At 44.3% G+C, this 20,407-nt stretch overlaps 1 protein-coding gene and 1 long non-coding RNA gene across 11 annotated transcripts in view; one reads left to right on the top strand and one right to left on the bottom strand.

The window, feature by feature from the left end:
* LOC309517722 overlaps positions 1 to 20,407 on the bottom strand; it is a 129,375-nt gene that overhangs the window by 76,087 nt on the left and 32,881 nt on the right. The gene's annotated exons all lie outside the window — the stretch shown is intronic.
* Positions 1 to 20,407, top strand: part of LOC309517647 (voltage-gated potassium channel KCNC1-like) — a 50,168-nt gene that overhangs the window by 14,467 nt on the left and 15,294 nt on the right. For all 7 annotated transcript variants that reach the window (XR_014213216.1, XR_014213217.1, XR_014213218.1 and 4 more), the window contains exons 3-4: positions 6,981 to 7,914; positions 17,131 to 17,325. Coding sequence is in view for 4 of the 7 variants with exons in the window: in XM_082196973.1 (XP_082053099.1) it covers positions 6,981 to 7,914; positions 17,131 to 17,325 (1,129 nt within the window). In the remaining 3 variants the exon portion in view is untranslated. The remainder of the gene's footprint in view (positions 1 to 6,980; positions 7,915 to 17,130; positions 17,326 to 20,407) is intronic.

Below are 20,407 nucleotides of genomic sequence, written 5' to 3'. Positions count from 1 at the left end.
TTTTCTCCCCTTCCAGAAGGGAGCTAAATCAGAGCTTGTTTTCTACCTCTGGCCTGAAATCAACCTTAAGTCTTTCCCCTCTCAATACTCCTTGCTCAGTTTTTTCTCCATCCTTCAGCCTCTGACCCCTGCCCATAAACCCACGCCTTCCCCCCTCTCCCTTTTGCTGATAATGTATCTGCTAACCTTCACCTCACAGTTTTTTCTCAGCACCTTTTTCTTCACCTCACAGTTCTTTCTTGACCTCCATTTCCCAGTTTTCTTCTTATCATGCTCCCTGCATTAAGCCGAACTTTGTTCCAAAACGCCTTCTCCAAACCATTCTGCTGTGTTCTCACTGCCAGCCCGTTCTGTTGCTCCCCACTTGTGAGACACTTGCAGCAGTCATCACCTTACTCTAGAGCTTCCTCGATGAGGGGGGAAAGAATGAAAGGCATAACTCCGATGAAGCGGACTCTCTAGTCCAGAAAACCTTACGCCATGAAAAAAAAGAAGTGTTGATCTTTCAGGGGCCACACAATGCAGCAACAGACTGACATGGCCAGCCCCGTGAAACATGAAAACAAGAAGCACTCCAAAATAATTTCAAAATTCACATTAGGGCAATACCTTTATTAGGTCAACCAAAATATTAGAAACCGCATGCAAGCTTTCTCCAGAACCTTTCCTTTTCATGCGTCTCCAAAGTAAGTGATTTGATGAGGGTTGCAGCATAAGGCCCCTTCTGCACCCTTCATATGCATGCCGTTGTTTGAAGTTCAACTTCTCTCTAAAGCTACCCATCTCTGCTATATCGGCTTATTGTGCCTACCTCCACTTTCAAATATCTTTGCTGGAAACAGATCTGACACCAGTTATCCTCAGGACGTCATTGCAGCCTGAATCACAGTCCTCTGCAATGACCTAACTCGTTACAATGCCCCTTTATATAACTTCCATCCATACAATATTAAGTTAATACTATTAACCAATCCCTGTGTGTGTGTGTGTGTGTGTGCGCGCGCGTGCGTGCGCGTGTGTTCAAGAGGCAGGGAGGGGTTACTTGCTCTTCTTTGACATCTTTCGTCATACCGCATTTGCCCATCTCAAGGGTCTAAAATAAGCTTCCTGCCACTTCCCTCCACAAATCTCACTCTGTGCCACCGAGTACCCAGGAGTCTTGTGCTTCCAAAGCCCACCCTGTTCTAAACCTCAACCAACACTTCTATTGCTACTCCCAGAGGTCCCAGACATCCTGTCTGCTCCAGACCTTGACAGACTCGCCTCCTCCTCCAGGAACCCAGTTGTTCTAGATCTACAGCAGCCCTTGCTTTATACCAGGAGTAGCTACCATGGTGCGATTTGGACCACAGCTCCCAACAGCCCCAGCCAGCATGGCCAATGATCAGGGATGATGCTTGTTGTAGTAAAAAAAACACACCACATGGAGCGCATCACATTGGTTACCCTGCTTTAACTCAATAAACCCCATGCTTCTCCCCGAATAGCTAGCATTCTCCCTGAATAAGTAGCTCTTCCCTTCCCTGCCCACCTCTGGCAATCCTTTCCCCTTCTGAATGCAGAAGTCCTGCACCAAAGGACACCTCTCTTCCAAGTTCCACATTCATAGGTAACTTTGGCTTTGCAAGGAGTAGAAAGACCAGTGAGAGCTGACCTTCTCTTCTGCTGCTCAGAAGAAGAGGTGGGTTGCTGATGTGGTGCAGTAAAGTAACTTTGGGCTTAGGGGGAGAGTCCTCTTAAGGTGGCAATGTGTATGACTTCACCTACTTCCAAATTTAGTCAGCCGGCTGTGCTGTGTTTGAGTCCCTGCTACTCGTTCTGCTGAGTGGGCCCCTGGACTTCTGCCCCAAAGTCCAGCCACTGAAGGTGCCTTGCATAATGTCCAGGGAACACCTCGTAACGTTTGCTGGATTTGTGATAATAATTTGCCCCCATCAGCTGTCCAGTTTGTAGAGTAGAAGCTTTGAACAGCCAAGGGGGAGAGCCAAAGTCATCTCAGGGTAACAGTGGCGGCCAAACCATGACTCTTCCAGGGACCAGAATAACATGTCCTCCTTTTTCTTTTTCCTGACTTTATGCCCACCACCAAGCGCGCGCGCACACACACACACACACACACTTTTCCTTTACTTCTCACCCCTACTGGATTCCCCATCTGCTACTTCAGTATGCTCCCTCATTCATTTCAGGCACAGGGGGCTATTTCTGTGCTGACGGAAGGACAGCTGGATCCCAACCCAGAGGGGTGGGGGCAGGATTGGGTTTGACAGGGTGGTGGTAAGAGGACAAAACCTCTATCTTTTCAAACAGGGTCCTAATAGGTTGGATGAAGAACTGGAGACTTAGGATTTGGGGGCTATTTGGAAGAAGAGAAGCTCAGAAGGTGGAAAGAAGGTGCTAGCAAGGTCTTCTCTTCCTGGCATTTCCATTAATTCTCTGTGTCTGACCTTGCATCAGTCCGTCCCACACCAAAAAAATAAATTAAAAAACGGTCCAGAATCAGATATATGAATATTTCTTCTCTCTCCCATGTATTCTGCCCTGAATTCCATTTGCTGACACACACCATCTTTCCCAGGAGGCATAATTCATTATTTCTACCAAAATGAATTGGGACTCCCAGAGCTGCTAAAAGGGGGACCCATATAGCTGTCTTCCTCATTAGTGTGTGTGTGTGTGTGTGTGTGTGTGTGTGTGTTTTGGAGATAATGGCTGTAAAATGGTGCATGTGTGGGGAGGAGGAGGGTGTACAGAAAAGAAGGCATCACCAACCCAATATATCCAGCAGCTGGGAATATTATATGAGAGAACAACTCAAGACTCTGGAAGTGAGTCACCAATGCTAGATGATCCCCAGGAACGTTGCCTTCCTTTGGGATCTCAAAAGGCCTCCCTCCCTTCCCTCCCCACCTTGGAGAAAAATGATAGACCTAAAACACACACACAAAAATCCAGATCAGAGCATCAGTTCCATCTATCCTCTATACTTTCTGTTTATTCATCTATCCAATCACTGCTTTCTCTTTCTCTTCTCCTCCCTCCTCCCATGCCTTGTCCTGTGCTTCCTGGATCCCTTGGCTTGCCCATTCTTCTCCTCCTCCTTTCTCTCTCTCTCTCTCTCTCTCTCTCCCCCCCCCCCCACTTCCTGGGCACCGCACTGCGCTTCAAAAGAGATTCTAGGGTTTGTGTGCAGAAACTGCTGACGGGACGGGAATTCTGTGCAGTGCAGAGATCCAGCGAGTGGAAGAGAAAGCAGAGAGATTACTTTGCAGAAGGAGATGGGGATGGTGTGCGTGTGTGTACACACACATCCATAGTTAAATGTGTTAGTGTGGAGTGTGTGTACACATATGTGTGAGCAAGAAAGTGTTCTTGCATTGCACAAGGCTATATGATTTCTATGTTGGGACATGCATGCTAAGTGTGTGCATAAAGATACATGGGGCTATCTGTATCTGTGTACAGCATGCCCAACTGCATGTACATGCATGGAAGTATGTGGGTATGTATGGGTGCAATAAGTGTTGCCTGGGAAAGTCATGCTCCATGCAAGTGTAGAAACATGTTTGGATGTGCTCAAATTGAACAGTCATTTGCTATGTGCATAATAACAAAAGATCGTGTGTGTGTGTTTGTGTGTGCAGATCAGGGCTACCTCTATAAAGATCTACATATTTATGAAAAGTATATATAACATGATCTATAGAATATATGCCTATGTAAATCTGCACACAATGTATACTGAATGTCTTGTGTGCCTATTTGTGCGTATTTATGTTTGAATGTGCACACATGCTGAGTTTTGGTTGCAGATTAGTCTGCAACTAAACCAGCTTAAATCTAATTGAAATCAGTAGATATGGCATAAGCTCATTAAGCAATGAGCTTGTTTAGGTGGACTTGCATGGTGGTATGTGTACAACCGCAGAGATGCATGTGCATCCCTGATTGTGTGTTCAGGAAGGGATAGGAGTGCAGTGAAAGGAATGCATGAGTGTGTGTTACCTTGGGTGCAAACGCACATTAGGGTCTGTGTATCTACAGGCCTGCAAAAGAACACAGCACTGAGTGTGCTCAGGTGGACTGCCTGTGGTTGGGAGAAAACAGATGGAAGTTGTGTGTGTGTACATATGTGCAAGGCATGTATATGTGTGCAGGGTGAACACGCAAATGAATGCCGGATGCAAAAGGGCAGATAGCTTCGTGTATACACGTGAGGAACAGCTCTTTGCTGTGTGCATTGACACAAGGTCTATGGGAGAGCATGTGTAGGCATGTGTAGGTGCACAGATGTTGCCCAGTTGTGGATGAATGGCTGAGCAAATGGAGGGGCAGACATGCATGCCCTTATGTAAGGAATTTGTCTCTGAGGACAGCAGTTGGGTTGTGCTTCCAGTGACAAAGCATTTTGTGATAATGTGGCAACTGTGTGTGTGTGTACCCAATGGGAAATGTGAATGAATTACAGAATTTTCTGTGGTCAGTCCATGTGCAGGAAAGCACATGACTGCTTACATCATTGCTTCCCTTCACGGGTTTTAGCAAGGCACTGGAGTGGGGGAACGGTGTAACAGAAGGTGTCTGGGTGCTGAGCATCCGGCACAATCCTGAAGCCTCAGCAGAAACCTCCTAGCGCTCTTTATTCATTAATCAGAATGCAGATGTTAAGACTGTTTAAAAGCTCACTGGTGGGAATATTGCATGAAATAAGTAAAACAAAAACAAAAACAAAAAAAACGGGAGGAGGAAGAAGGGGAAAGGGTTTTCCCTCCCCTTCTCGCATCAAAGTTTTGTTGTGAAAACTGGAAAGAGAATGGCAGTCAAGCCCCCCACTCAGTCCCAAAGTTTCAGAGACATTTACAGACAGGGTTATTTTTTTTTTTCTTTTTCTCATCTATAATTTCTCATCTGTAAAAAAACAATAATGATGATCTGCCCTAATAGGGCTGTGAGAGGCTCAAGGGTAACACCAGGGAAGCGGAACCTGGTGCCCTCCACATTTCGTTAATTCCATCTTCCATCAGTCCCAGCCAGAATAGATGGGGATCAGGAATGGTGGGAGTCGGAGTCCGAAAAGCATGTGGGAAGGCCACACAGTTCCCATCCCTGCCTTATCTTCACCAAAGGCAACTCAAATCTTACCCTGAGGAAAAACAGTTTTTGCAGCCTACGTACTTCATGCAAATCAGGGAATAACTGCAGTCATAAGGTCCACAGAGTTGCTTTCTTAAAATTCAGGATGAGAATCTTAGGGTATTGAATGAACACTATGCCAGTTTTCAAATCTTGTGCTTCCACGGTACAACTGCAGATATATGGAATATTTATTTGATTGCAATAATATGTTATTTTTTTATTCCAAGGAGCACAGGGAAGCATGCATGTACCTCACCACCACAAACTATTTAGGTTCTCGCAGGGAACCCATGAAATAGATTAGGCTGAGAGGTAGCAATGGACCCAAAGTCACCCAGTGGGTTTCATGGCTGAGGAGGGATTTGAATCCAGGTCTCCCTTTATTTCAAGTCCAAACTTTGGCCTTATGCCACATTGAGAATGTATATGTGCCACACTGTGATGTATACTTGCATACAGACCCAATTGATAGTTAATAGCAGTAGCAATTTGATATATAGAATCTCATTGGCCGAGAGAGCCTGTGTGGAACAGTGGACTGTGTGATTAGGGAGACCTGGGTTCAAATTCCTGCTCAACCATGAATTTCAGTAGGCCAAGTCACTATCTTGCTACCTAATCTACCATGCAGGGTTGTTGTGGATAAAGCACGAAGGAAGAGAAAAAGATGTGTCGCCCTAAGCCCTTTGGAAGAAGGACAGGATAAAATGTAATAAGCAGCTGCTCCTGAAGAACAGAAATAGATGTGGCAGTTGCTGGAATTTTGTATGGCTTTAAGACAGCGTCAGCTCTCAAGATGTTTCTGGACTTCAGCTCCCGTCATCCCTGATTATTGGCCAATGGTGGATGGAGCTGATGGTTGCCGGAAGTCACAGCAAAATCTGGAGTGCCAGGTTTCCCCACTCCTGATTTAAAAGGTGGTTAGACAAATTCATGGAGGATAAGGCTAGCAATGCCTATTAGTAATGATAGGCCAATGGAACTTCCATTGAGTATGCCACTGAACATCAGGTGCTGGGGAGCCCACGGTGTTGTGTTCATAAAGGACAGCCCATACTTCAGTGGTGGAGCTATGGCAAAAGTCCCAGGTTCAATCAAATTGACAAATGTCTCAGCTGGCAGGTGCTGGGAAAGAGTTTCTGCCTGAGACCTTGGAGGGCCACGGACAGCAAGGGCAGTCAGTAATGGACTAAAGATCAATAGCCCTGACGGACCTGGTGTAAGTTACCTTTATAGGCTGCAGAAATGCAAGTCGATAATTGTTTATCATTTATGATTTGTCACTTTCCCTACTCTTAACTGTCTTAAGCCTATTCTACTCATACAGTACAATGAGGTGCCAGAAAGGACTGCAAGGGGTGTGGAGGATGGAATACTATTTTTAAATGCTCCAGTTTCGCCCCCCCCCCCTTAAAAAAACCAAAACAGTCTTGCAAGCAGGCAGCTAGATCATCAGAAGCTGGACTACTTTTCTACTTGCAAGGATTAAAAAAATAAACTCAAGTGGAACATTCAAAAATGTGACCGTAATCTCTCACACTAGTGAAATCCAGTCCAGCCTACAACCCCCAAGTCTTAGCTTTGCCTGCATGCCTTTCCACTTGTTGGCATAGAGAATGAGAAAAGGAAAGGGGATATCTGCCTTCTGCCAGGAGCATACTCTGTTTTTGTTTGCCATGTGGGTGGGTAGGGATGGATGCTTAAGCACAAATGTGTTCCTTTGGGAGGGGATGCTGTTCCTTCTCTGTCTAGTCTTTTCCAAGAATGTGTGAGCACTAATGGCTTTCTTCCCCGTCCTCCCCTGTTACACACCCTCTTTCCCCACACCCTGCCTCTCTCTCCAGTATGTGGCCTTTGCCTCGCTCTTCTTCATCCTCATCTCCATCACCACCTTCTGCCTGGAGACCCACGAGGCTTTCAACCACATCACAAACAAGACAGAGGTCATACAGTCAGAGAACGGCACCACCGTAAAGGTGGACTTTGAAATGGAGACGGAGCCATTCCTCACCTACGTGGAAGGGATGTGTGTCATCTGGTTTACCTTTGAGTTCCTCATGCGTGTCATCTTTTGCCCAGACAAGCTGGAGTTCATCAAGAGCACCCTCAACATCATCGACTTTGTGGCCATTCTGCCCTTCTACCTGGAAGTGGGCCTCAGTGGCCTCTCGTCCAAAGCGGCCAAGGACGTGCTGGGCTTCCTGAGGGTGGTAAGATTTGTCCGGATCCTAAGGATCTTCAAGCTGACAAGGCATTTCGTAGGGCTGAGAGTCCTAGGCCACACACTGAGAGCCAGTACCAATGAGTTCTTGCTCCTCATCATCTTCCTGGCCCTGGGGGTCTTGATCTTTGCCACCATGATCTACTACGCCGAAAGGATCGGGGCTGACCCAGACGACATCACAGGCAGCAAGCACACCACCTTCAAGAACATCCCCATTGGGTTCTGGTGGGCGGTGGTCACCATGACGACTTTGGGCTACGGTGACATGTACCCCGAGACCTGGTCAGGCATGTTGGTGGGAGCACTGTGCGCCTTGGCTGGCGTGCTGACCATTGCCATGCCCGTGCCCGTCATCGTCAACAACTTTGGCATGTATTATTCGCTGGCCATGGCCAAGCAGAAACTACCAAAGAAAAAGAACAAGCACATCCCACGAGCCCCCCAGCCTGGGTCGCCCAACTACTGCAAACCGGATATGCAGTCCCCACATCGCAGCAACCAGGGCGACTCATGCCCCCTTGCTCAAGAGGAGATCATCGAGATCAACAGGGCAGGTAAGGTGGGGGTGGGAAACACCCTGAGGGCTGAAATGGCTAAAATGCAAACTATTTGCAGAAACAGTCTCCTAATCTGGCAGCTTTGACATTTTCTTCCGTCTGGGTTCCTCTTTCCACACTGAGTTACATGCTGAGGAACTGCTGTTAGGAGGTTGCCCCAGAGCCTATGCACACTGAAGAGGATTCTTGGGCATCTTAGAGAGTGCGCTCTCATTGTTCCCCTCCATGTGAAACTGAGAGTTACCCTTAGAATGCATCCTGTACACCTCTTTGCACTGCAGAGGAAGGTTGGTAGTCATGGGCAAGCTGTCCTTCAGGAAAGCTTGTCCACAGCTCATTTGCTTAATTATTTTTTTTAAAAAAAATAAGCTGTTCTGCTGTAAGCCACTTGTGTAAAAAAGGACAAACAAATTTAAGTAATAAATAAAATAATAATAAAATGAATAAAATACTTCCAGGCCTCCTTTCCAGGTCTTGCTGAACCTCAATTTCCTTGCCCTATGCATCCCACGGCTGTCTCCATATGGTAGGTTAGGATTCCAGCACCCTCCCTGAGATCAGAAGATCATAGAATCATAGAGTTGGAAGGGACTGTGTGAGTCATCACCACCCCCCTGCAATGCAGGAATCTTTTGCCCAATGTGGGGCTTGAACCTCAATCCTGAGTCTCATGCTCTACTGACTGAGTCATGTTCATAGAATCATAGAATCATAGAGTTGGAATAGACCACAAGGGCCATCGAGTCCAACCCCCTGCCAAGCAGGAAACACCATCAGAGCACTCCTGACATATGGTTGTCAAGCCTCTGCTTAAAGACCTCCAAAGTAGGAGACTCCACCACACTCCTTGGCAGCAAATTCCACTGTCGAACAGCTCTTACTGTCAGGAAGTTCTTCCTAATGTTTAGGTGGAATCTTCTTTCTTATAGTTTGGATCCATTGCTCCGTGTCCGCTTCTCTGGAGCAGCAGAAAACAACCTTTCTCCCTCCTCTATATGACATCCTTTTATATATTTGAACATGGCTATCATATCACCCCTTAACCTCCTCTTCTCCAGGCTAAACATGCCCAGCTCCCTTAGCCGTTCCTCATAAGGCATCGTTTCCAGGCCTTTGACCATTTTGGTTGCCCTCCTCTGGACACGTTCCAGTTTGTCAGTGTCCTTCTTGAACTGTGGTGCCCAGAACTGGACACAGTACTCCAGGTGAGGTCTGACCAGAGCAGAATACAGTGGCACTATTACTTCCCTTGATGTAGATGCTATATTATGTTAAAACTCTATATTAGTAGAGTTTTGTCAGTGCCGTCAGTATACTCTCTTTGAGGTTAAAACCTGATGAACCCCAGACATGTAAGAAGAGCCCTGCTGGATCAAACCAAAATCCATCTAGTACAGAATCCTGTTTCCCAGAATGGTCAGCCAGATGGCTTCAGGAGGCTATAACCAGGATATGCAGGCAAGAGACTTCCCCCAGTTTAACCTCTTCCACAACACAGTGTGTGGTATCCAATGGGATACTGCATCTGAACACAGCACTTTTAAAGTCTTCTGTCATTGCCAATAGGCCATTGATAGAAACATCCTCCTCCATGAATTTGTTCTATCGTCTTTTAAAGCCATCAAAGCCAGAGGCCATCAGCACATCTTGTGGCAGCATATTTCATAAAGTGATCTTACATTTTGTAAATAAACAGTTTGCTTTCTTTGTCCCTGAAACAACTGCTAATCGATTTCAGGTCTCGGTCACTCTCTCTTACACACACACACCGCTCAAGTTCTAGTAATATGGGAGAAGGAGAAAAGAAATCTCTGTAGATAATTTCACCACATTATTCTGTGGAACATAGTTTGAAAACTGCTATTCTAATCCAGCCTGAACCTTGGAATAATTCTTCAACCAACTCATCCCTGCTGCTTCTGACAGCAGCTAATACAATCAGTAGCATGGGAAACAGCAATTTTAAATTCAAATAATAGTCTCCTAGAAACGTGGAGGATATTATTGTGTCACATTCTTTTCCTTGTCTGATGCCTTGCTGCATCGGGTGCTTCTCCCTCCATGCCTTACAGTCTCTATAGCACAGTTTCTGCCCTTGTGAGAGATGTAATATAAGAGAAAGGCTGGAGGAAAGTGAAGCACGTTCCCTCCAAACAAGCTGTTTGACTGTTACCTGGTATAGTTTCAGTGGAGTCAGTTTATACATTGCTCTGCCAGCCATTCCAGTGTACAACAATCAAGAGCAGACAGCTTGTGCCATATACACGTGTGTGTGAACCAGCACTGTGATTCTAGATTATGACGTGCACTGCTCAAGTGCCACACATACACAGAAACCTAAACTCAGTGAGGAATTCAGCATCCAGGGAATCTCTGCTTTATTTCTCTAAGCAAGTTTCTAGCCCTTAACAATTACAGAGAGATGCGAAGAAAACACTTTGGAATTTTAGAAGTCTTTCCAACATCCCAAAGAGGGGTCCTGTGCTCCCTTTCTTGCTCTTTGCCCTTCCCAATAAGCAGAAGAGGAAGCAGAGTAAATTTCATTAAATAAAATAGATAAGGAAAGATCTATAGCTCGTACTTTGTTGATGATATGAAAAAATAGTACAGAATAAACACAGCTCTACTGTTACTTATTCAAAAATAATATTAAACCCAACTTATCTAATGAACCCAGTAATGCTGCTTATGACTGATACAGATCTTGCAGTTAAAATAATAAGCTGCAGTATTCCCCCCCCCTTTTATGATGAACCTTTAGGGTAGGAGTTTCTTTCCCCCATTTTACACATAGCTGAGCCTAAGCCGTAGCAGCTTGCCCAAGGCCACACAAATCTGTGAGCAGGACAGAATCACAGGGCTCCTAGAATCAAAACCAATTATTGATTCACTGGCTCAAAATCCAGCTGCCAGTGTCTTAAAATTGTATCTCATCCCCCCTCCCATTGATTGGCCAAAGTTCACTGGTGTGACTGTGGATGAGCAGACTCCCTTGGCCATTAGATATGGGGGGAAAGCCAGATTGATATAATGGATCTTGGACAGGAGATAGGTTATATTAAGAGGCAGAGTTTTACTAAGGCAAGGGCTGTAATGTTGGCAAATGAAACTCTTTCTCCTGTCTTCCTCTCTTTGCTTTGTATACAGCCCTGCACTTTACCTTTTGATATAAGGGAGGCAGTAAGCTAACAATATCACAGAGGCAAGGAATGCTCCACGGGTATTTTTAGGAGACCTGGGCTCAAATCTTTGCTCAGCGTCGAAGTCACCAAGGGGATGGGGCCAAGTCATTAAGTTTTTGTCTCAGTTCTTCTGTCAAATGAGAATACCAATTGAAATGAGGATTTTAAGTGCTATGTTGCGATTATCTGGATAGTGCGGTGGTTTTCAAACTCTCTTCACAGAAACATGGGCATTCCTCAGAAGCTTATTGGTAAGAAGCTTTGGAAACTTGTCCACCATTAGCAGTCCTCCTCTGCAGTGTGCGGCTGAAGGAGAGTTTGTGTGTGTTTTGACCGGTTCTCCAGGCATTGATGAGGTCAGGCATTTCACGGAGACTTCAGGGCTCATTTCCTTTATTCATTTCATTTACTGTATATCCCACCTTTTTCCATTATGAAACCCAAGGCAGCATCCATGGCGTGCCCAGGTGGCTTTCTCAGCAGACCTAGATCTATTGAGATCCAGAGCTGGTTTAAACAATCATTTCCTCTCCTCATTTGCTCTGTGAGGGCAATAGGGGCCTCTTAACAACTCCTAGTACGCTTAACAAATTACAGCCCCCAGGATTCTTTGGAGGAAACCATGACTGTTTAAAATGGTTACGATACTTCTTCAAATGTATACTGCAGATGAGGCCTCCGTTGACGCTCTCATGTAACAGCATTTTGCTGTATAACAAAAACCTTTTTGGTTTTTTATATTGGTATTTTTATGTTTTGCTTTCCAATGCTTTTGTTTTATCAGCTACACCTGTCTTATTTTATTATCTCTGGTTGTATATATTTGAGTGTACCCAGTGCTCAGAGGGCACCCACTGCAGTTCATGACCATTTCTTACTTAGGTCCATCCATTTCAATAGGTCTGCTTTGAGTAGGGCTAGCATTGGATACAACCTACTGTATTTCCTAGAACATTAATATTTTATAGTGGATTTCAATTGTTGTCAGCCGTCCTAAGTAGTATGTAAGTGCTAGAAGGGCAAGATCTAAATGTTCAAGGCAAATCACAACCCTTGTAGCGTTCTGAAAAGCTAAGGGTGCCATCCCAAAAGCAAAGGAGAGAAGCCCCCTCCTTCTGTAATCTAAGCACTACAGGGCCCAAATACTAGCAAAGGTACCACTTCGCTTTTCTTGGAGCACCCAAGAAGACCAGAGACTACACAATAAAATTCTCAAATCACCTCTTCCAGATTAAGGGGAACCCACCAAGGGTGCCTTGTGCAAACTCCCCCCAGAATCCTGGAGCTGGAACTGCATCCTAAAGTGCATTCTCAGTTCATCTGGAGCAATGCCAAATCCCTGCAGGGGTAACCAGCATCCTTCACAAACCATGCATGCCCCCTAGAATGCATCCCAGAATCCTTTGCAATGCAGAGGGGTTTGGCAGCAGACCAACGGATGCTGCTGCCAGGGTTCTCTGGGGTCAGCAAGTTTGAAAGCCAGTGGCCTTAATCTCTCTTTCTTCATCCCAGTTTCCTCCCTTGGGTTTTTAGCTGCTGATTCTTTGTTGTGGTGCAAAAGCTGCTTCTCCCTCTGCAAGAAAAGACCTGATCTAGCTGTTTTTCAGGGTAAGGTTGTCTAGGGTAGCCCATCTCTGGCTGTGGATTAACTTTGTCCTTCCAAAATGACTCATATGCTAACATCGAAGGGCCTGTTTTGGCAACTTGAGCCACATTTGATCAAGAATTATTATATTTTTCTTCTACGGAGGGATGGGGGTGGAGAGGAGGAGGAGGAGGCAAGCTTGGGAGCTATGCTAGGATTTAGATGATTTAGAAGTACTGGAACATTTCATTTTGATTTACATATAAAATTGATCCACTAGCCGTTTGTCGGAAAAGGCACTGAGAATCAGGACTGAAGGGCATTTGCCAATACATAGGTTGCCCTCCTATTTCCTCTCCTCTTTGAGCGGAGTAGAGCATCTGTGAAGATTCCCTGGCATTGCTTGCTCTGACAGAGTTAAGGAGGTGACTCTTGCCTGCATTTCTGCATGTGGAAAGAGCATCCCAAATACCCAAGATACACTGGGGCTCAAGTAGCAGATGGGTCCTCCTATGAGCTGGCAAGGACAATCAAGTTGTTGGCAGGGAATCCCACAAGGGAGACAGTCATGCACATCCCCAGCAAAGGCTGAGAGCCAGGATGACTGGGTTCCCTAGGAATCAGTGGGTCCATCTATGAAGGTTTCTGGGCTCTTTCAGAGAGCAGTTGGGGGGCGGATGAAGAATGTAGGAGCAAGACCTCTTGAGATCTTTTAGAATGACAGAGACAAGGAAAGTACTTGTGGCAGGAAAAGATAGGGAAGGCTAATACCTTTGAGCAGAGAAGGCTTGAAAAGGCAGGATGCCTAGTTGACCGGGGATAGTCAAAATATATAAGGGGTGCAGCTGAGGAATGTGAATGCAGACAGGCGAGAATTGGACTACAGTCTGAAAAGTATATCACAGTGAAAGCAGCTGACCACTACCCCTTTCTGCGCATGCATAGACACACACACACGAGTTCTCCTGCTCTTTGGTGGCCGTTCACCCAGCAAATCTTCAAAGACAAGCAACAAGGCGGAGGTGGGGGAAGGTTGCATGCTGTAGGGCTCCCAGGGCTCGCGGCCAGTTCCTGCCATCCTCTCCCAAGCGCTCCAGTTGCCCTGGGCCAGAAAGGCCATTTGCAGCAAGTGCAGTGGAGGAGCAAGGATTCACTTAATTGGACAGGATCTTGGCTATGCATCGAACATGGCAGAGGGAGAAAAGGGGGAGGCCCAGGGGGATGTGGTTGCTAGAACATCTCCTAATGCTATCAGGGAGACACATCAGCCTCTGTCTCACTGCATCCCGGCCCCCCCCCATCACCCGGTGCACCGTTTTATATCTCCGCTCCTTGGTAGGAACTTCACATTTCCCACCTCAGTTCCTCACATCCAAGTATGGGTGCCTTTCTGTCCCCATGGCAACAACTTCCCAGCAACTTCATCAACTAGGTTTATGCCCTCACTTCCGTACACCACGCTGGTAAGGGTCTTCCCTCCTGCTGTTCCACCAGTCATATTTCCACAACACTGCCCTTCCCAGGGCTGGTCAAATACATTTTTCTACCTGAGGCAAAAGGCAAGATGGTGTCCCACCAAATTGCATATTTGGAAGCTGAGTGGGCCGGCAGCTGAAACTTGCTTCAACACTGATGAGGGCAGCCTAGTGGGTGCATGACAGGTAATATGGCACACACATACCTATTTTAGAGTAGAGGAGAACAACCAAAGGGTTCAGGAAGAACAGATGGGCTGGTTCCACAGCATCTGCTGGGGTGATTTTGATCTCTGGGCTAGGAAAAGCTTCTTAGGTATTTTCTGTATATAAACAATAGTCCTAGCATGAGGCAGTGGTGGACCTTAAGAAGGGTAGTGTGTCTTGATAGAAGGTATGCTATTCAGGTGCCAAATTGTCCAACCAGCCCCAGTTCTGTTTGTCAGGCTGCTTTCAAAGGCACAGGAGGGGAGCCAATTAAAAAAAATCTGGCAATCCTTTGGATAGGTTTTCTGCGAAGTAAGCAATCCATTTGATTTATTTTAAGGCAAAGAAGAGAAGTATACTTCAGTTTGGAAAAGGGAGTTCATAAATCTTTTATAAAAAAAATAAAAATGGGAAGGTTCAGGAAGTGGCTGAGCCATGTGGAGAGGTCTGCTTATTTTGTTCATTGCACTGGCCACTTTTTATTTTTATTATATTATTTCGGCATTTATACCCCACTGTCTATGACAGTCATACCCAAAGCAGCTTACAAAAGAAAATGTAATGCTACTTATTTCATTTGGGCCTAGTTAGACCACATTTAGAGTACTTAGTTTAGCTCTGGGCACAAGAGTTTAATAAAGAAGGATGTTGAAAACAGATTCTGAGGAGAGCTAGAAAGACGCGAAAGGGTCAAGAAGACAAATCATGCCAGGAAAGGGTAAAGGAACTGAGTATGTTTAGCCTAGAGCTGTGGTTTTCAAACTGTTCCTAGAAATCTTTTGCGACATGCGGGGATTCCACGGAGATGTGCAACGTTTACTCAGCCAACAAATCAGTGCGGAAAAAGTCCCTGAGGGCAGCAATATGAAATTCACTAACCTAGGGGGAAAGATCGGGGGGAGAAGAGTATATGCAACAATTGCCAAGTATTAAAAAATGTCAGAAAGAGCAGGAGCAGTTGTTCATCCTATTTGCTAGAAAAGAGGCTAAGAAGCAATGGGATTAAATTTAGGAGTTTATCAGATGACTGGGTTTGGGGTGGATGACCCGTGTTCAATACACATGCAGGTGTTGATTATTAGTTACACAGGATTCTTCCAGAAATCTTTTAAAAAAAACCACAAACATTATTTGTTTCAGCACATGATTTTGCCAGCACTCAAACACCATTATTGTGATATTGGGAACATGTGATTTTTCCGTCTGTAGTGTGTGAAATTTGATTGTGCAGTGTAATAGGAACCTGGTGGATAAGTTTGCCTGTGACATCACTAGCATGAAAGACACATCACCTTCAATAGTTTCCCATGACCTTTCTGAAATTTTGTTTTTAATGTCATTTTTTTGAAATTAAAGGCTGCACCATGCCAGCAAGGGAGTTTTTCAGTCCTTTATTTTGTATGCAGTAAAGCTCCCTCCTGTCTGCAATATTGTTCCACAATTTCATGAAGCCTTTCTCTCTCAGAAAAACTGTTCTCTGCAGGGGCGACCCTGTCCCCCTTTCTAGAATAATTGCCTCACAAGATAAGATATAATTATCTATGTTAACCTACAATAACGTCACCAGTTCTACTGATCAAATGATAGGCGTCGTTATCAGAGGGGGAGAACTCCCCTTCTCAAAGTTGTTTGATCAAAACTGAGAGGCTTGATATGGAGCATTATCTTAAATGAGGACCACAAAGATGCTTTTATTAAGGGATAGCAGCTCTTGATATTCACATATCAAAAGGCCATCACAAAATGGATATTATTTCAGGCTATTTTAACTCTAGGAATGAAAACCTAAAAAAACCCCTCCAAACCCAAATGTTCTTTATCTGTACATTTTTACTTGGTAGCCACAACAAGTGTATGAGCTACTTACTATGTTTTCAGTTTGAATAACGAACTGTGCTAAAAATAAATAATGCCATTTTGTAGCTGCTTTCTTTCAGAACACTTCTGCACTACGCATTTATTTAATCTATGATTTTCTTCACAGAACCTGAGAAATGTTTTGTAAGAGGTTCCTAGTTCTTCCACATAATACAACTCCCAAGTTTCCCTTAAGGAGGGAATCACTATTCCTATCGCAAGCGACACTCCACATATTACAAGAATCCTCATAATCACATGTTAACAGAGACAACAGTTTCTTCTTTTTACCCATTTGCTTGAGCAAATCTTAATGTGAGTACAAAAGGGTAGCGAAATAGGTAATCAATTTACATCAACTGAACTTGAATGTGGCCCAAATATAATAATAGCAAGTGGAGGAAAGTCCAAAGTTCATTTTCTCAGAAAGGTTTAGCTGACCCGAAGTTTTCAAAACAGTTTAAATCTAGCAAGATTTTTTGAAATTTTATTTCTACACTTTGGACATTGATCATCATTTATATATTTTAAGGCAATTATGCAAAGCATCAACTTGCTCGATTCAGTAATGTACATCTGATTTGCAGAGTACGTACTTAAAAAACTTACAGCAGCATTCATTACGATTAAATGGTGTAAAGTATTTCTGCTAGAAGAATATTGATTTGATTATAGACAAGCAAATTTGTGTTTGCCTAAGAATTTGCTCCATCCACACTCCCAAAAAGTATTTGTTGTATCTCAGGATGAGAAAGGTAGCTAGGTGGTTGTTTTGTTTTTTGTCTGTTTTTTGAGCTGGGAATTCTGGGGAAGGTGCAAAGGTACTATTAAAAAGCCTCAGTTTCTTCTTACTTCTGCGTCACTTCTCTTTTTTTCAATCTCACCCCTTTCCCTTATCCGTTCACAGATTCCAAGCAGAATGGTGATGCAGCAAATGCAGCATTGGCTAATGAGGACTGCCCCACCATAGACCAGGCCCTGTCACCTGAGGAGAAGTCACCTGTCACACCTGGCGGTCGGGAACGCTACAACCGTGACCGAGCCTGCTTTCTCCTCTCCACAGGTGACTTTGGTCAGTCACCTGATGGGAACATCCGAAAAGGTACATCCATGTGCATAATTTTTGCCCTGCCTCTTTCGCAAGAGCATCTAAACAAGTAGTCCAAGTACGACATCTCCCTTCCCCACATCACCACCACCTCCATAACCCTTGTCACAGCAAAACCTCAAATTGCCACATTTCTGAGGTAAAAAAAGGCAACTGCTAATGTGTACTTTGTTTAAATATAACCCTGTCATGAGGGTTAAAAGGTCATGACAAATTAAAATGAGGCAGATGATGCCCTAGCAACTGGAAGGCCTCAACTTGCCCATCTTTGCTACCATAGCAACAGCATCCATCGTTCCAAGAACAGCGCCCTCTAGTGCTTCTTTTCAATTGGCAACCCGCCAGCACAATTGATCTTGAGCAATTTGGGTTCAAATTGGGGAGGGAGAAGGAGGTCCTCCCCTTCCAGCGTTCCCAGTTGCTTCCTGTGATTTTCATGACCTCCGAGATTACCAGCTCAGTCCTGTGTTATGTTCCCTGCACACACACCCAGCTCCATTATCACATCCACTCAACAAATAGATGCTTTTTTGGTCAGCCCTTGCTTTGTGTCAGTCCCCCATCTCCTTCCATGTTTTCTCCCTTACTTGTATCATTCTGTCCCACAATGACTGTAGGTGCTCTTCACATTCCTGAAGCTACCATTTTGAAGGAAACAACAGCAGCAAAGACTAGACTACCTTATTTTCAGTGACTAGTTGTGATGAAAATCCTACCAATATTCTCCCTCCTACCCACCCTTGCCCTGCTGTTGTTGTCCTTTGAATAGGAAAAAAAAACAGACTCTAACCCAACTGACCTGGTTTTAAATCCTTACTTAAACATGGACCCCATAAACACCACTCCCCATCTATAAAATGGGAATAGTAATAATAAGCTACCTTTCAGGAGCGCAGTCAAGAAAGATTATGTTTGCTGTGAGCCTTAGGTAGGATGTAAACCTAAGTGAATAATGAGTCAAAAATAAATAAGCTGGGGTGTGTTTTCCATTCATTCATTTTGGGGCCATTTCTTGTTTTAAAGCTGCCTATGCAAACTCTTGAAGTTCAAAATGTGGTTTGACAATTCTGGGCAATAGTAGTTTCATGAGAAATTGTCACGAATGCAATTAGTGCTTCCACCACTACTCCTCAATTTCTCTTAAAGTGTTCTCAAATCCCCAAACTATTTCAGGACTCAGGTGAAGCTAAAGAGAGGTTTGTTGGGGGACAAGCTTCAGAATACGAAAGTATACATTTAGAGCTCGATGGAAAATGTTTATGTCCCTATGGAACCCAACCTAGAATTTTAGTCTCTCTGCTGAAAAAAACACAAATTATGTACTTTAAATAGGTTCATTTATAATTTTTAATATTGTGAAAGTTGGCTATAATTGGATAAGGAAGCCAATGCAAGGGGGAGTCAGTACAGGATACAGGGATGAGGAACATGGATAGGATGTGGATAGGATTTCTTCTCTTGTCTGTTGAAAGTCTCTGGACCTGCCCCCATTAGGCTTTGAGAGTTTGTCCTTCTGCACTTTTTTTTCCAGAAAGAGGCTTAGGAACTTGTATTTTATTTTTTTACAAAAAGGAGGCTGAAAGGAGGTCAATTTCAGATTTCTGAAAAGTGGTTCTACCAATGTATTTGTTACAAATTAATCAGTTTAATAGGTTCTCATAGTCATTTATACATATTAGGATTCCCTTTTTAAAAAAACACACCTTTAAAACCACATTTCAGCCATCTGCATAGACAGAAAAGCTAGTTAGGGCAGGGCAGTTAGCTATTAACATTGGAAGGCATCATTACAATTTAGAATTTACAATTTAAACACTGGACTGCTCTCACTGATCAATCTGATTTCAGTACTGCTGGAAAACCTACCAATAGTTCTTATGAGACCTCTTCCATTTGCAGTCCTCCATCCTAAATTAGGCGAGAGCCGATCTTAGTTTTGCCCATCTCACTGTGGAAAGGTATGGGAGGACATTGCCCCTCTGGAGAGGAATCAGCAGCAACGTGTGTTGAGTGTTTTATAACTGCTGGTCTAGCATCTGTCAGAAGCTGATCTTAGCAGCAGGCAGCCTCTCAAACAGGGACAAGGTTGTGCCTGTCACAGCAGGGGAACAGGAGGAGGCAGCAAATGAAAGCTGACGAGGTATTTACTTCCACCGAGGGAGAGAACACGACAGATGTTCGAGGTGTTACACAGCAGGGAGAATCGGCAAGAAGCGAGCAAGGAGCAACTACAGAGAGCTCAAGGGAGCAGTGACTTGTCGGCTTGCCACTTGTCATTAGGTCCAAATCTTGACAATTATCTTTCTGGTCCACAGCTTTTGAGACATAAAATAGGTTTTGGTATAGGTATGATATTTTACTGGGAAGACTTCATTTGGCATAACAGCATGCAGACCTTTGAATTGCACAGAATTCTTCATCAAGCAGAATTAAGGTTATCACTTGGTTAAAGAAATTGTAGTCTATCAACCAAGTGAGTTTTAATCAGTCAGTTTGGTATGATGACTAAAACAATAGCTTTGAAGAAAGGAAGTGTACTTCCTTTGGGTTTTGGTGGTGCATGTATATGTTACAGCAGGCACTGGCGAATGGCTTTTCTCAGATGGTGTTGGTTGTGCACCATTTCAAATTATTATTATTTTAAGAAAAGAGTTGTCTTACTAACTGGCAGTGTCTTTTTAGTCAACTAAAAAGGTTTTTAATTACTTAACCAGTTAATCAATTTGCGGTTTCAGTCTTGGGCAGTCAGTGTCAGGAAAAGGAAGCAAAGGGACCACAGGTGCACAATAGAGTTCTTCTTGTCTTACAAGTCACATGGCTCATATAAATTGATGCAGCAGTCAGTTTCCAGCAAAGGGCAGAATCTCCCAGCTTTCCTGACTAGCAAAACAAGCCTAAGGGCTGATCCACACTTACTTTTTGCCCTGTGCCTTCTTGGGCATGGATCTGCACTTTCCCTGTCTAAGAGCTTTTTATTTTCCCCCTACCACTTTCCTCAGGAAAACCTGCTCCTTAATGCTGAATCAGAACAAACAGCAATTCAGGTTTTCCACAGGATTGTTTTCAGTGGTAAAGA

The sequence above is a fragment of the Podarcis vaucheri genome (assembly GCF_965113315.1).
Source record: "Podarcis vaucheri genome assembly, chromosome: 13".
Lineage (NCBI taxonomy): Eukaryota > Metazoa > Chordata > Lepidosauria > Squamata > Lacertidae > Podarcis > Podarcis vaucheri.
Note: the sequence above shows the minus strand (reverse complement) of the source record. Positions and strands in the feature narration are given on the sequence as shown.